Below are 14691 nucleotides of genomic sequence, written 5' to 3'. Positions count from 1 at the left end.
AATTGTGTCTGAGTTGGTGTTCCTCACAATACATAATAACACAAATGCAGATGCAGCTCAGTACAGCTCAGAAGCAGCCTGATATAATGACCTAAAGCAGGCATCACTAAATAGCGGACCAGGGTCCAGATGCGGACCGAGTCACTGTCCCATCTGGACCCATGCAGTCCTGTCATTTAGGAGCCTTTTCTTCCCCCAGCTATCTCACGGTCTTCCTCACAGAGCTGACAGCGGGAGGCAGCACAGTTCTGGATGGAGGGTGGTAGCTGCCCGAGGTTAACAAGCAGGTGATTGGTTGTTAGGATGAAGGGCAGTCCTAACAATCAATCAGTGTCTGTCAATCACTGTCTGTGTAAGGTAGGACAGTGGGGGGGGGGAAGTTAAAGGGGCTAAGGACATTAGTGTGAAGGGGGAGCAAGAACTGAATGTGGGGGGGCTGAGGACAGTAATGTGGAGGGCTAAGGACTGTGATGTGTGGGGACTGAGGACATTAAATTGCGAGGGGGTGAGAACTGTAATGTGGTGGCTGAGGACAGTAATGTGGGGGACTGAGGACAGTAATGTGGGGGCTGACGACAGTAACATGGGGGGGCTGAGGACAGTAATGTGGGGGCTGAGGACAGTAACATGGGGGGGGGTGCTGGGGACAGTAATGTGGGGGGGATGATGTAAAAAGGGGCAGAGTACATTTCAGTGAAGGGGGCAGAGGACAGTACTGTTGGGGGGGGGTTGATGTCAAGGAAGTGTGAGAACACTACTGTGAAAGGGGTGGAGGGGGATAATGTAAAGGGGAGCTGAGAACACTCATCAAGAGGGATCTTGCTGTGAATGAGGAGGGGACTGTGATATACAGTGGGGAATGAGGACACTGATGAAAGAACAGGTTCAGATCTGTACATGTGCATTTGGTGCACACATTGTGGGTAGATCAGCACTACCTGCTAGAAACCTGAAGAATTCCCTGACCCTTTTTTTTTCAAAATCGCACCGCAGCAACACGAAAATACACCACAGGGGCCTACATGAGATTCGGACCTCTGATGCATGCAAATTTTATTGCCCAGACCTCGGTGGATTTTAATTCAATACCCTTGACCTAAAGGAACTTCTTGAACAACTGAAAGGAAAATCAAAGAAACTCCATTGCAAGCTCATTGCATCTCAGAACTATCTGAACGCAAACTGTATATGTCAGGAATGTGAGTCTGAAGGCTGTCTATACAAGTCCTTGTATGAATATATGCGACTCTGGGATTTTGTTGAAAGATGGTTTAGTTTCATAACATTTCCAGGATTTAAAAATCTTCAAAATGCGTGACTGTCCCTGTAAATTAGAGACAATTGGCAACTGTACATCTCTATACTGTTTCATAAAAACATATCGACCGTCTATTAACTGCTGTACACCATTTGCATATACCTTTTTTTCTAGCTGTGCACATTGCTGCTTTTATCTTTTCTGATACGACGGCGAAAATTCTGCATTTCCTGCTGTTGGGGGGTTCCCGGTGTTCTCAGGTATTATATTAATTCCAATGTCTGTCCCTGCTGTTACCCTGCTACTTACCCATTATTACCAGCTCTATCTCACTCAAATCGTCTCCCCTATTAACTATAATCACTTCACTTGTTACCTTTTCATCTGCCTAAACTGCAGCCCCTTAAACCTATTGGAGGCTTCTGGGAATAGTTGGGTGCCATGTGCAGTCTTTGGCTTGCTAGTATCTTCAATCATCCGTTTGTTCCTGGACTCTACGACTCTCAACTTTATCTCCAATAACTGGGAGCCTTGTGGAGGTAAATTCTCTTTAATACTACACAGGACCATTTGAAAATAGAAAGAACAGACTACAGTCTTAATATGAAAAAGTGTCACATGTCAAAACCTATACAGTATCTGTTGAACGTACAAATTTACCCTAAAATGTGCTCTGTTGTCCCGGAAGGGTGAAGAACAACCTGAAGAATTAAAGTTCCTATGGCAGGACACAAAAAAACAGAACTGGTCTCTTCAGAGGAAAGGACACCCTGCTGAGCAGGGGAGACTTGGGCTGGGAGGCAGGAGGACATTTGCTCCTTGAGCTAGTCCTAGTAGGATATGTTAGGATGGTTGCCATGACTGGAGAAACATACTTATGGAGACCTTGATCTGAGCAGTGACCTGCTGAACATTTCATAGCTGCTGAACCTTGCTGAACATTTTATAGCTACATGTTCCCCATTCAGACCATTCATGTTTACATCACCTAGCAAAGGCAAGTCCTCCAGAATTGGCTTCCTTTGCAGATCTTAGGTGTTTTTTGACTAAATGCAAAAGATCCTAGGCAATAAATACAATTTTTAGTTTCCCCCCGGACAGGGCACCCAAATTCTGTAACACTGTATCCCAAAGACAGCATTCAAACTGATTCCCAGTCTACTCCGAAACAAGAAAGTACACAACACTTTGTCAAGTGAACAGGATCTATTCTTTAGTAAAGCAACCCCAATGGGCAAACTATTCATCATTAGATTCAATTTAATTAGATTAAAGATTATTCTTATTGTTATACTTGTAAACATTTTTTGCATTATGGTTGTATTTGTTAGCCCTATATTGCCTAAACACAAAGGTAAATTCTGTATGGATGATATTTGATATGATATCTGTATATTGTTCATGATATTACAGAACTTTGGAGAATCCTTGCCTTGTTCTATTACCCTGCGCTGTACTACCCTCTTCTGGCATGTAACAGACTGGAAGGTCCAAGGTCTCAAAAGGCTGTAGGGTACAGTGTGGGCACTATCCTCTCCTGGATGCATTGTGGAGCATTAATATGGCAGAAGGTAGAATGTCCACAATCACCACAGGTAAGACAAACACATCAAATTCTATGTTTTGGGTAGATTATTTATTGTTTGTTGGAACATTTGGACTTCTTTTTTCTCTGGACTTTGTTCGGTTTAGGATCCTTCTTTCTTTGATGTTTTGAGAGAAACTTAAAAAGGCTATATTGTAAATTCCAGGCATATATAAAAATACACAAGGTATATAGTTCTTAAAAATCATTAAATGTATTCTAACACAGTCCATATAAGTACTTGAATTTGTCTTTATAATTGCTTCTTCTAATTCCTTGCCCAACAGATGTCATATTGGGAAAAGGAAAGGCAACAGTGACCATTTCCTGCTGAATCCAGGGCACAAACACATTAGCAAATGAACCCTGCATCTGAAACTTTATAAATGCCTCCTGTGATCTGTAGAATGTTTGTTTAAAGCTACAGCAAACAATCCCAATAAGAGCTCTATTTTATACTGCCAGACTAAATGATGCACTAAAGTAAATAGCTCCAGTAGCGGATAATTACCTTGCAGTGCAAGCACTTCCGGGTGACTCAACACCAAGTCTGTTGATCTTTGTAGAACCCTGGAATTCCTTAATACTGTGGCACTCTAAGCTTTAAATAGTGACCAGCTTCCATAGTTGCTGTCTAGTACAGTATCATTAGTCAGTACGGCTGCCCATGGGCCAGTAGTGAGTGTAAAATTGATAACCACAGAAGCATAGCTGCCCTATGCATGAGAGAGCACCATGGTTTTCAGGGATTCCAGGCTTCTTTAGAGTTTAACAAGCGACTCTAATAGCTTTAAAAAGCATCTTCAAACTCTTATACTTTGTAAATGTTTGTTGTGTATAAGATTCTTCAAAACTGATGTTTCCAAACAGACGCCTTTGTGAACAGGATCTAATACTGACAGCTAGCAGAAGGATGGAGAGAGCAGATTGATGTAGCTTGGATGTCTGGACCACAAATTGGCTGAATAGAATTTTATCTCCTGTGGCAGGGAAAACAGTTCACATGTATTGTATGTATCTGAACCATTTAGAGAGAGGTTTGCCTGAAATTTGACTTTAAAGTACTGTAATGGGAGCAGTATTAGAGCAAGGATTTGCAGTGGTTGCTAAGTATTTAAAGAAGTGACAATCCATATACATTAAGTGGTGGTCAGATGTTGGAGAACAGTCCCACTACCTATCTAATAGGCAAATAAACGTACCCCTAACACAGGTGGTCAAACACTATAGCTAGCTTCTGCGTTCTTCACCTATAACAGCCCCCTTTCCCATAAAGTAAGCAGGCTTACCACTACTCGTTGCCCCCTGGACTTAAACAGAATGCTATAGTGCCTGGCCCCCAGCCTGGGGCAAGCGCAAACTGAGCAAAGCAAAGAGGTACAAGGCGGTTGGCAAACAGGCAGAATGGTTCAATGACAGTCCAGGTACAAGGCAGGCAAGGGTCAGAGTAGTCAGGGTCCTATTCGTAGTCAAAAGGCTGGCTGAGTTCAGAAAATAGTCAATATCTGATCTGAGGTCATAAACAGGGAAATCCAAGCAGCAGGACAGAAAAATAGGGAGCTTGAGCACGTGTTACAAAAGCTATCACAAGCATGAGACTGCAGGCTTGGCTGGCTTATATCAGGTTTGGTCTCCACCCAGAGACTGGCCACATCAGTCACCTTGCAGGTAGACAGACAGACAGGAAAAGTGCTTCAAAGCCAAAACTACGTGCTCCTGACATTCACTCATGTCTTACGTGCTTGAATGTTACATAATAATTAATTAATACAAAAATCATTTAGCACTGGTCCTCTTAATGTTAAGTGGAACTTGGTGTGTTAAACCATAGTCATACTTGTGACCTACTTTTTGGGTTCCAGTCCTTTGCTGAGTATTTTACTCTCCTATCATCCACTGAAATTTCAGTTGTATTTTAACTGCAAAATTGGGTGTTAGACCCAAAGTCTCTCTATGATATGGAAATGATACTTGCAGAGGGTGGTTTGTGACTGCTCTATGTTGTCTGACCCATAGTGTATTGTAGAATGATGGCAGCTGTTTTAACTGTTTGGCTAAGATCAAGTGTAGTATCTGTTCTTATCAGTGTCCAGTGGGGGTGCTCCCGACCATTCTAGCTTTGCGGGGATGGTTGTTGTATAGTACCCTCACTGGTATGATGGGGGTCCGGAAGGCTGGACCGGAGGGACAGAAACCAGGGGGCGCCACGATACGCTCTGGGACCTTGGGAGTAATTCCTCTGGGAAAGCTGGAAAGACCCAGTACCTCCTGATTTGGACGGATCTACCTTGGTCTGGCCTGGGGCCGGGGACGCAAAAAGTCCGCAAACTCAGTGCCCCCTGGGGAAGACGCTCTCAGGGGTGTCACTAGTAACACTTGGGTGTGGGACCCCACGGTGTGAAGATGACACATGGCCACTGTTTTTCACCTCTTTTTGCACAGCGCCCTAAGGACCAGGTCTTTTGGCTAAGTCCGGGGCAATTTTTGCTACAGGCCTCAGGGCCTGGTCTGTGCACTATTAGGCACGGTACCACTTTTTTATTTTTTATTTATTTATTTAATCACTCCCACGTTTTGTCACTTTTTCTGTTCTTATGTGTGTGTTTTTCACGGATGGAGGGTGTGGGTCCTTGGGCCTTACCTGAAGTCTAGGGGGAGGATGTGTGGCCATACGGTTCCTTCCTCCCCTGATCCCTAGGGGGTTTTCTCTTCGGGAGAACCCCCTTGCCTAGTACTGGATGTCCGGCTTTGGCTGGGCATAAGGAACGGTGGTCCACCAGGCCTTTTGGCCAGGAGGACCAAATGGGAACCTTGTCCCGGTCAGGAGCTTCGTGCCCCGGGGGATCGGGTGAACGGTCCAACCCTTCCGGGGGTAGGACAAACACACCCCTAAGTGCACTTTTTTGTGTGGTGTTCGCACTTGCACATTTTTTGTGATCACTTACGGGTTTTTCGTTGTAGTTTGCACGTTTGCGGACTTAAAAAAAAAAAAAAACAAAAAACCTGTCAAAGCAAATAGCAAGCTCATGGGCTTTCAATGTGAACATCAACGTTAAGTGCCGTATATGAAGTTTCTGCCTATATTGCTCACTGTTTTCATATCACCAGTCAGTTTCTTTCTTTGATGCTATGAATTACAGCAGCATTACAAAAGAGAAAAACGGATTGGTTGCTAGGTTAAAAATGCAAAAAGAGTACCAAGTGCGATCTAGGTGCCGATAATACACCACAATGTGAAAAAAACTCCACCACCTCCACATATAGATGTCAGAGCCTCTTACCAGACCAGATGGACCATAAAGTTATATATGATCATAGGACGCTCAGCTTGAAGATGTGCAATCTCAATTTCACCATAGCAGACCAGCAGCCATAAAGGACGATGCTCCAAAAAGGTTAGACCATTAAAGGGTGAAGGTAATGGCACTCCACGCTCAAATAGTGGCCATAGTATCCATAGTATAAAAAAAATAAAAGGGATCGCATACCTAGTGAAGTATGCCCAAAAAAACTAGTTTATTCCTTAAAATCTTCAGTTCACATTCAAAGAAGATTGTTATTTGAGATCATCTGAGTGGACTACCTGTAAATGGCTTGTGATTCATTTTTTTACACAGGTTAGGAAGTTGCCAATCATTTTTAGTAGTTAAAATGTGTGATTGGATTTAAAATGAAGTTATTTGCAAGGATTTTAGAAAGCATTAGTGAAATACTTTATATTTTGCCTGAAAATATGTTTCAACCAAGATAAGCACATTTGGCCAGATTCTATGAAATGCTTACAGTGGATATAAAAAGTCTACACACCCCTGTTAAAATGTCAGGTTTCTGTGATGTAAAAAAATGAGACAAAGATAAAAATTTTGGAACTTTTTCCACCTTTAATGTGTTTTAAGGTAGCATTAAAGGTGGAAAAAGTTCTAAAATGATTTATCTTTGTCTAATTTTTATACATCACATAAACCTGACATTTTAACAGGGGTGTGTAGACATTTTATGTCCACTGTGCATCAAAGTAAAAAGTTACATAAAAAAAAACCATCAAGTCCTATCAAACGCCAGAGTATTAGTATTGTTCTAAATTCTGCATAGGCCAAAAGCAGACTCTACACTACCATCTGTGCATATTTATATTTTATGTCTGCCTGCACACCAATGCATTTTCCCCTGAAATCAATGAAAGCACATCAAAATGCATGGCAACGCACTTCAACACAAATTAACTTGCGTTGTCCTGCATTTTCTATGGTTATGGCAGTGTATTGTAATGAGTGTCAACATGCATCAGAGTGTATTGATATGCGTCATCATTGATGGACATCCTAAATTTATGCGTTGAGATGCATTTTAATGCATCTGTTGATTTCAATGTTTATGTTATTGCTGTACTACATTTTGTAATGATCCATTATTACTTTTGAGAAAGTATGCAGCTCTACTTAGGGTGCATTTTTATTACAAAATTTCCAAAATAAATGGAATATCAGAATGATTACTCTATATAGAAAGTGGGTAGAAAATCATTTGTAAACCAAGAGAATAAGGGCAGCCTCACACTGCCCTGCTGCACTTTTGCTAAAGCGCAGTTGGTTTTTCATGCAGGTTAGCTGCGCTTTCCCATAGACTTCAATGAGGTCCTGCGGTTTTGGTGCTGTTTCAGAAAGCGCACCAGAACTCCTGCATGCTGCATCTTTGATACACGTTTTGAAACTGCACCAAAACCGCAGGACTTCATAGATGTCTATGGCAAAGTGAAGCTAACCCACACAAAAAATGCAGGCAGCAGCCCTTTAGTAAATGTGTAGTAGGACTGCACTGGGGCAGTGTGAAGCCAGTCTATTAATAAAAGGACACTCACAATCCAATCAAATCTGTACTTTTTTCTGCAAAGAAATTTAATTAATCTGCATATTACAGTCAATGTATATGAATTGATGTACTGTATATATTGTTTATATAATAATATATTTACTGTAATAAGATATACTATAAAGCTGGTAAAATAGGTATTGAACACATCTCCATTATTCTCAGTAAATATATTTCTAAAGGTGCTATTGACATGCAATCCATACATACAAAGAAACCAAAACAAATAAGTTCTGAAATTAAGTTATGTGTAATAAAATGAAATGACACGGGAAAAAGTATTGAACACATGAAGAAAGGGAGGTGGAAAAAGGCATGGAAAGCCAAAACACCATTTGAAATATATCAGTAATTAGAAAGCAGTCAGCACAAATTAATATTAGCTGGTTCAGTTGCAACTGATTTTTGATTGAAAAGATACTTTTATTACAGAAGCATCAAAAACAACATGATACTTGTAATCGGGGTACATCTCACCCTGTACTGCGACGCAGCGCACCACATAGCAATACAGTTCCAAGCATACAATAAATACATTCAGAAATAAATACATTCGCTCAGCGGTATGATGCCTGACGTGATGTGCGTGGAGGACGAATCTCCAGACCACCACGTCATGCATAACGCCGCTTACCCCAAAAACCGTAGCATCCTAATACACAATACTTTTCCTAATGTCACAAAATCATGCAAAAACGAAAACCGAACGCTACAATCTACAATAGGCATCGGGTGTGTGGGGGGGAAGGGGGAAAAAAGGGGGAAACACAGGCCCGAAGCTTTATTGAAGGGACAAAGACACGCAAGGGGGAGTATGGGGAAGGGGGGAATCTTCAGACGTCCTCTTCCTCCTTAAAGTCCATCAAGGTATAGTCTCTGAGCAGACTGAGGATCAGTCTGCGGCAGTCCTCAATGGACATCCTCTCCCGCTGGTGGATGAGGCGCTTTCTGGCGCACCATAAAGCGTCCTTAAAACAACACAGCACCCGCCAGGCGCCGTCAATGTCCTCCAGAGAAAAAGTCCCACAGAATAGTCCATTCAACACCCCAAAGTGAGTGATGGCTGTCTGTGGTACAAAGTCCTTGAGTTCAGGTTCCAGGGCCCCCAACAGGGCCTGAGCAAATGAGCACTCCCAGAAAACGTGGTGAGACGTTTCCTCATGGATGATGCAGAAAGGGCAGTGTCTGTATCTGCTCAGGTTCCTGGCATGCATAAATGTCCTGAGAGGCAACCCCCCTTGGATTGCCATCCATGCCAGGTCTTTGTGCCTGTTGGTGAGAATGTTGGAAGAAACATTCCTCCAGACCACCTTACAGGTGTCTGAAGGCAGGCCTGGAACCGACTCCAAAATGTCGCTTGCTCTGATCAGCTTGTAGATGGTCTTTGGCTTCCACAAGTCAGGCTTGACTCCCTGCAGCCCTTGCTCCCTGATGAACTTGAAGGTATCCAAGTAGTACCAAGGAGTGTCCCAGTTGTAGGGGATGGAACTATCCCAAGTGTCCCACCCGAGGGACCTCCAGAGAGGCAACAGGAAGAAGCGAGACATTGCGTTCCCGCCAGAGTCCATAATCCGTTTGGGCAAAGTTCTGCGGATGCAGTTGCAAGCAAAGAACACCCTCAGTTGGGTGGCGCTGTCGGGCACGCCCTTACCGCCCTTGAGGGGTTCCTTGAACATGACTGCCCGCTTCACTCTGTCCATCTTGGAGCCCCAGATGAAGTGAAACACCGCCCTGGTGATGGCCTTACAGGTGTTGACCCGAGGGGGCCAGGCCTGGGCGAGGTACTGCAACACAGGGAGAATCTCGCTGCGGAGTACCAGTGTCTTCCCTTCGATGGTGAGGTCTCTGAGGCTCCAAAGTCCAAATTTCTGCCGCATTTTAGCCAGTCTCTCCTCCCAAGACTTCAGGGCTGCGCCCTCGGCGCCAAACCAAACTCCCAAAATTTTCATGAAGTCTGTCTTGATGCCAAAGGGCATGGATGCAGAAGAAGGCAGGAACCACTTTCCGAAGAGCATGACTTCCGACTTCCCGAAGTTGACCTTTGCCCCCGAAGCTTGGCCGAAGTCCTCGCAGGTCTGGACGAGCAGGTCGATGGAGCGCTGGTTGGCACAGAACACCGTCACGTCGTCCATGTAGAGCGAGCACTTCACTTCCCGTCTGTCTGGTCCCGGTGCGGTGATTCCCCCGATCTCTGGATTCCGTCTGATGCATTCGGCGAAGAGCTCTATACAGCAAACAAAAAGCAGAGGTGAAAGAGGGCAGCCTTGTCTGACCCCAGAGAGGACCGGGAAGGGGTCAGTTTTCCAGCCGTTCACCTGCACGGAACTGCAAATGTCATTATACATAATATCCACATACGAACAAAACATTTCCCCGAGACCAAACCTGCGCAGGGCTCTGCACATAAACCCATGGGAGACACGGTCAAAGGCCTTTTCCTGGTCAAGACTGACCAGGGCCGCGTGCACACGGCGGTCCTTGATGTATTGGACCGTGTCCCGGACAAGTGCTAGGCTGTCCGCAATCCTGCGGCTAGGAATGCCACAAGTCTGATCCGGGTGGATGATCTGTCCGATGACAGCCTTCAGCCTGTTCGCCATGACTTTGGCGAGGATCTTGTAGTCCACGTTCAGGAGAGAGATGGGACGCCAATTTTTCAAGTCACATCTTTATTATTATTATTACATTACATTGAGTTTATATAGCGCCAAAGGGTTTGCTCAGCGCTGTACAATAGAGGGGGGGACAATACATGAAACATTACAGCAGCTACGAACAGCACACGAGGGGTAAGAGGGCCCTACTCTTTCGAGCTTACAATCTGGGAGGGAGGGGGTAGTGGTACAGGAGGAAGTGGCTGTGGGAGATGGAGTGGTAGGAGGAATGAAGGAGAGCAGCAGTTAGGTGAGGGTGGGGTAGGCTTCCCTGAAGAGGTGGGTTTTCAGGGAGCGCCTGAAGGTGAGGAGGGAAGGTGACAGTCTGATGGATTGGGGTAGTGAGTTCCAGAGGATGGGGGAGGACCTGGAGAAGTCTTGCAGACGTGCGTGTGAGGAGGAGACCAGGGAGCAAGATAGAAGGAGGTCCTGTGAAGAGCGAAGGGTACGGGTAGGGTGGTACTTGGGAATCAGGTCGGTGAGGTAGTTAGGGGCAGTGTTGTGAATGGCTTTGTAGGTCAGAGTGAGTAGTTTGAATTTGATGCGTTGGGCGATAGGGAGCCAGTGGAGGGAGAGGCAGAGGGGGGTGGCAGAGGTGGAGCGGCTGGTGAGGTGGATGAGTCTGGCAGCTGAGTTCAGGATGGTCTGAAGCGGGGAGAGTTTGCACTGGGGTAGGCCGGTGAGGAGGGAGTTGCAGTAGTCAAGGCGTGAGATAATCAGGGAGTGCACAAGTAGTTTAGCGGTGTCTGGGGTAAGGAAGGTGCGTATTTTGGCGATATTGCGGAGGTGGAGCCTGCATGTGTTTGTCAGTGATTTGACATGAGGTTGGAAGGAGAGGTTAGAGTCCAGAATGACCCCAAGGACTTTGGCTTGCGGGGCGGGATTGATGGTGGTGATGTTAGTAGTGATGGATAGGATGGGGGGGGGGGCGCGGGCAGGAGGGAAGACGAGAAGCTCGGTTTTGGAGAGGTTGAGTTTGAGGAAATGGAGCGACATCCAGTCAGAGATGTCGTTTAGGAGGTGAGTGATGCGGGCGGAGAAAGTGGAGGTGAGGTGAGGGGTGGAGAGGTAAATTTGAGTGTCATCAGCATAGAGATGGTAGTTGAAGCCGTGGGAGTGTATGAGTTTGCCAAGGGAGGAGGTGTAGATGGAGAAGAGAAGGGGTCCAAGGACAGAGCCCTGGGGGACCCCAACAGAGAGGGGGAGGGAAGGGGAGGTGGCACCATTGTAGGAAACGCTGAAGGAGCGTCGGGATAGGTAAGAGGAGAACCAGGAGAGAGCGGTGTCTCTGATGCCAAGGGAGAATAGTTTATTAAGGAGGAGGGGGTGGTCAACTGTGTCGAAGGCCGTGGAGAGGTCCAGGAGGAGGAGGACAGAGTAGTCGCCTTTGGCTTTGGCGGTAAGTAGGTCGTTGGTGATTTTGAGGAGGGCGGTTTCGGTGGAGTGTAGGGGACGGAAGCCGGACTGTAGTGGATCAAGGAGGTTGTTGTCAGTTAGGTGGGCGCTTAGGCGGTTGTAGACTAAGCGCTCCAGGAGTTTGGAAGTGAGTGGCAGCAGGGAGATGGGTCTGAGGTTGTTTGGGTCAGAGGGGTCCAGGGAGGGCTTTTTGAGTATGGGGGTGATGTGCGCATGCTTTAGGGGGGAGGGGAATACGCCGGTAGAGAGGGAGAGATTGAAGATGTGGGTGAGGGAGCAGATGAGGGAAGAGGGGGGTGACTGGAGGAGTCGAGAGGGGATAGGGTCTAGGGGGCAGGTAGTGAGGCGGGCTTCAGAGAAGACCCTGGTGACTTCCTCAGTGGTAGCGGGGCTGAAGGAGTGCAGAGCTGGTGGGGTTACGGTAAGCGGGGTCTTGGGTGTGGAGGGGGGCAGTGCGGTTGCGAGGTCAGAGGAGGGAAGAGATGAGGGGGAGATAGGGGGGGGGAGGCTAGGTGGGGAGGTACATCTCTCCCCCTTACGCTTGTACAGGATCGTGATCATCCCCTCCCTCAACGAAGGAGGCATCTTGCCCTCCACCACCATCTCCTCGTACAGCTCGAGCAGGTCCGGGCCCACGAGGTCCCACAGCGCTACATAGAGCTCTGCTGGGAGACCGTCGCAGTCCGGGGTCCTGCCCCGCCTAAAGGATTTAGCGGCAGAGTGTAGCTCCTCCAACGTCAAGGGGGCGTTGGTGTCCGACAAACCTGCAGGATCAATAGCGTTAGAGATACCTGACAAGAACCTGTCGACCGCTTCCGTGTTTGTTTCTTTGGGGGAGTAGAGGTCGGAGTAGTAGTCACTGACCACTTCCATCACGGCCTCCTTCCCCTTCTGGAGTGTTCCAGTCTTGTCGCGCAGCTCAGACAGGGGTGTGTGTCCTGAGTGGAGTTTCCTGAAAAAGAAAGAGTTACACTTCTCACCTTTCTCTAGATGCTCCACCTTGGCACGGAAGACAATGTGCCTGGATTCTTCCTCAAAGTACTTTTTCAAGCTCTTCTTGGTGTCCTCCAGGTCTTGCCTCACGTCCCAGCCACAGTGATGAAGGTCCTGCAGGGACTGCAGCTGATGCTGCAGCCTCCTGAGTTCCCTCCTCCTGGCACACACTTGCTGGCGTCCCCTGGCCTGAAAGAAGCTGCGCAGCTTGACTTTCACGAACTCCCACCAGTCGCTTACCTTGGGAAAGAAAGACTTATCCTCTCGACAGGCACCGTAGGTTTCCCTGAGCTCCTCTAGCAGTTCCTCATCGTCCAGCAGGGTGCAATTCAGCTTCCAAGAGCCTGGGCCCGGGGCAAAGCCCTCTCCCAGATCGCCTTGAAAGTGAATGGCCCTGTGGTCAGAGAAAAAGCAGGGAACCATGGAGAACCCGCGGTGCCTGACTGCCCTGGAGGTGAGCACAAAGTCAATCCTGGAACGCACAGATCCGTCGGGGCGGCTCCATGAGTAGTTCACGGAACCGCGCCCCACGGATCCCACTGCGTCCTGCAGGGAAGCCTCCGCAATCACCTCCCGGAGCAGCTTCGAGGTGGCGTCGAGTTTTGCGTACATGCTGGAGCTGTGCCCATCCTCCTCTATCGGACAGTTAAAATCAGCGCCGATTACTACTGTTCTCGTTGTGACGAGTTGCGTCCGCAGGGTTTGGAAAAGTTCCAGCCGCGCATTCTTCTCCGGGGAGGCGTACACGTTGATGAGCCTAACGGGCTCCCCCGCCCACGAACCGTCTATGACCAGAAGGCGGCCACAGATGAGTTCATGGACGGAGTCAACAGTGAAGCGTCCTCCCCTGATAAGAACCGCTACTCCTGCGGACTTGCAATCGCCACCCCCAGACCAGTAGGAGGGACCGTGGGTCCACTGGGAGGACAAATGAGTGTACCTCCTCAGAGGGGGAAGTGCGCACTCCTGAAGCATGTAGACATCACTCTGCTGTGTGGAAAGAAAGGTCAGCACAGTCTGCCTCCTAGACACATCCTTGATGCTCATCACATTAATGGAGAAGATAGAGATCTCAGCCATCATGGGAAAGAGATGAAGGGGTTAGTCGGCAGGGGCTGTGCTTACCTCCCCTGGGGAGGGGGGCGACCTCTGCGGCCTGGCCATGGTCCTGGCTCAGTCCGATCTGGTTGAGGACCTCGTTGAGGACCTCATCAAAGTCGGTGGAGAGATCTGGCCCCGACCGGGTCAGAGCCATCTCTTCTTCCACCTCTTCCTCTTCCTCCAGTGTGTCGAGGTCCTCCCCCACGGGGTCAGGACCTGCAGCCTCCTGGAGGACAGCAGGCCGTTTGGTGGCGGAGGAGGAGTCCTCCGCCGCCGGGCTAGCCTGCTCCTTCTTCCGCTTCCTGATCCCCGCCGCAGAGCTGCTGACGGGGGTGGCAGGGGGAAGGGGCGGGAAATCCTCCTGTGAGGACAGGTCAGGGGGGGGTGGAACCGGGCCCGGGAGGGGTGGGGCAGGGGGGCAAGGGGCGGGGGGAGGGCCAGGGGCGGGAGGGCCAGGGGCGGGAGGGGCAGGGGCAGGAGGGCCAGGGGCGGGGGGGGGGGCAGGAGGGCCAGGGTCCGGGGGGGGGCTGGGGTGGGGGGAGGGGGGTTCCTCTTACCTGGGTCCTTCTGAGACTTCTGTGGCGCTGGTTTGGCAGCAGGGCCCTTGCTCAGGGCCCCAGCGTACGTCCTGCTTCTCTCTGGGCAGTCCCTGTAGACGTGCTCTGACCGTCCACAGAGGTTGCAGGTTTTGGACCTCGGGCAATCCTTGGTCTCGTGACCTGCAGACCGGCAGAACCTACATGAAAGCACATGGCAATCCTTACCCTCGTGCCCCGGCTGTCCGCACCTGCGGCATGACTGGGGTTGATCCGGGT

The 14691-nt window shown here is 48.2% G+C and overlaps 1 protein-coding gene across 1 annotated transcript in view; it reads left to right on the top strand.

Annotated features, from left to right (window-relative positions):
* Positions 1-14691, top strand: part of STRA6 (signaling receptor and transporter of retinol STRA6) — an 85366-nt gene that overhangs the window by 27383 nt on the left and 43292 nt on the right. The window contains exons 4-6 of the mRNA XM_089671379.1: positions 1433-1518; positions 1658-1797; positions 2672-2853. Of these exons, the coding sequence (XP_089527505.1) occupies positions 1433-1518; positions 1658-1797; positions 2672-2853 (408 nt within the window). The remainder of the gene's footprint in view (positions 1-1432; positions 1519-1657; positions 1798-2671; positions 2854-14691) is intronic.

This window comes from Staurois parvus, unplaced genomic scaffold (assembly GCF_062004578.1).
Source record: "Staurois parvus isolate SC_StPar_1 unplaced genomic scaffold, SC_StPar_1.0 ptg000105l, whole genome shotgun sequence".
Taxonomy (NCBI): Eukaryota; Metazoa; Chordata; class Amphibia; order Anura; family Ranidae; genus Staurois; species Staurois parvus.
This window is presented reverse-complemented; position numbering and strand designations above follow the sequence as displayed.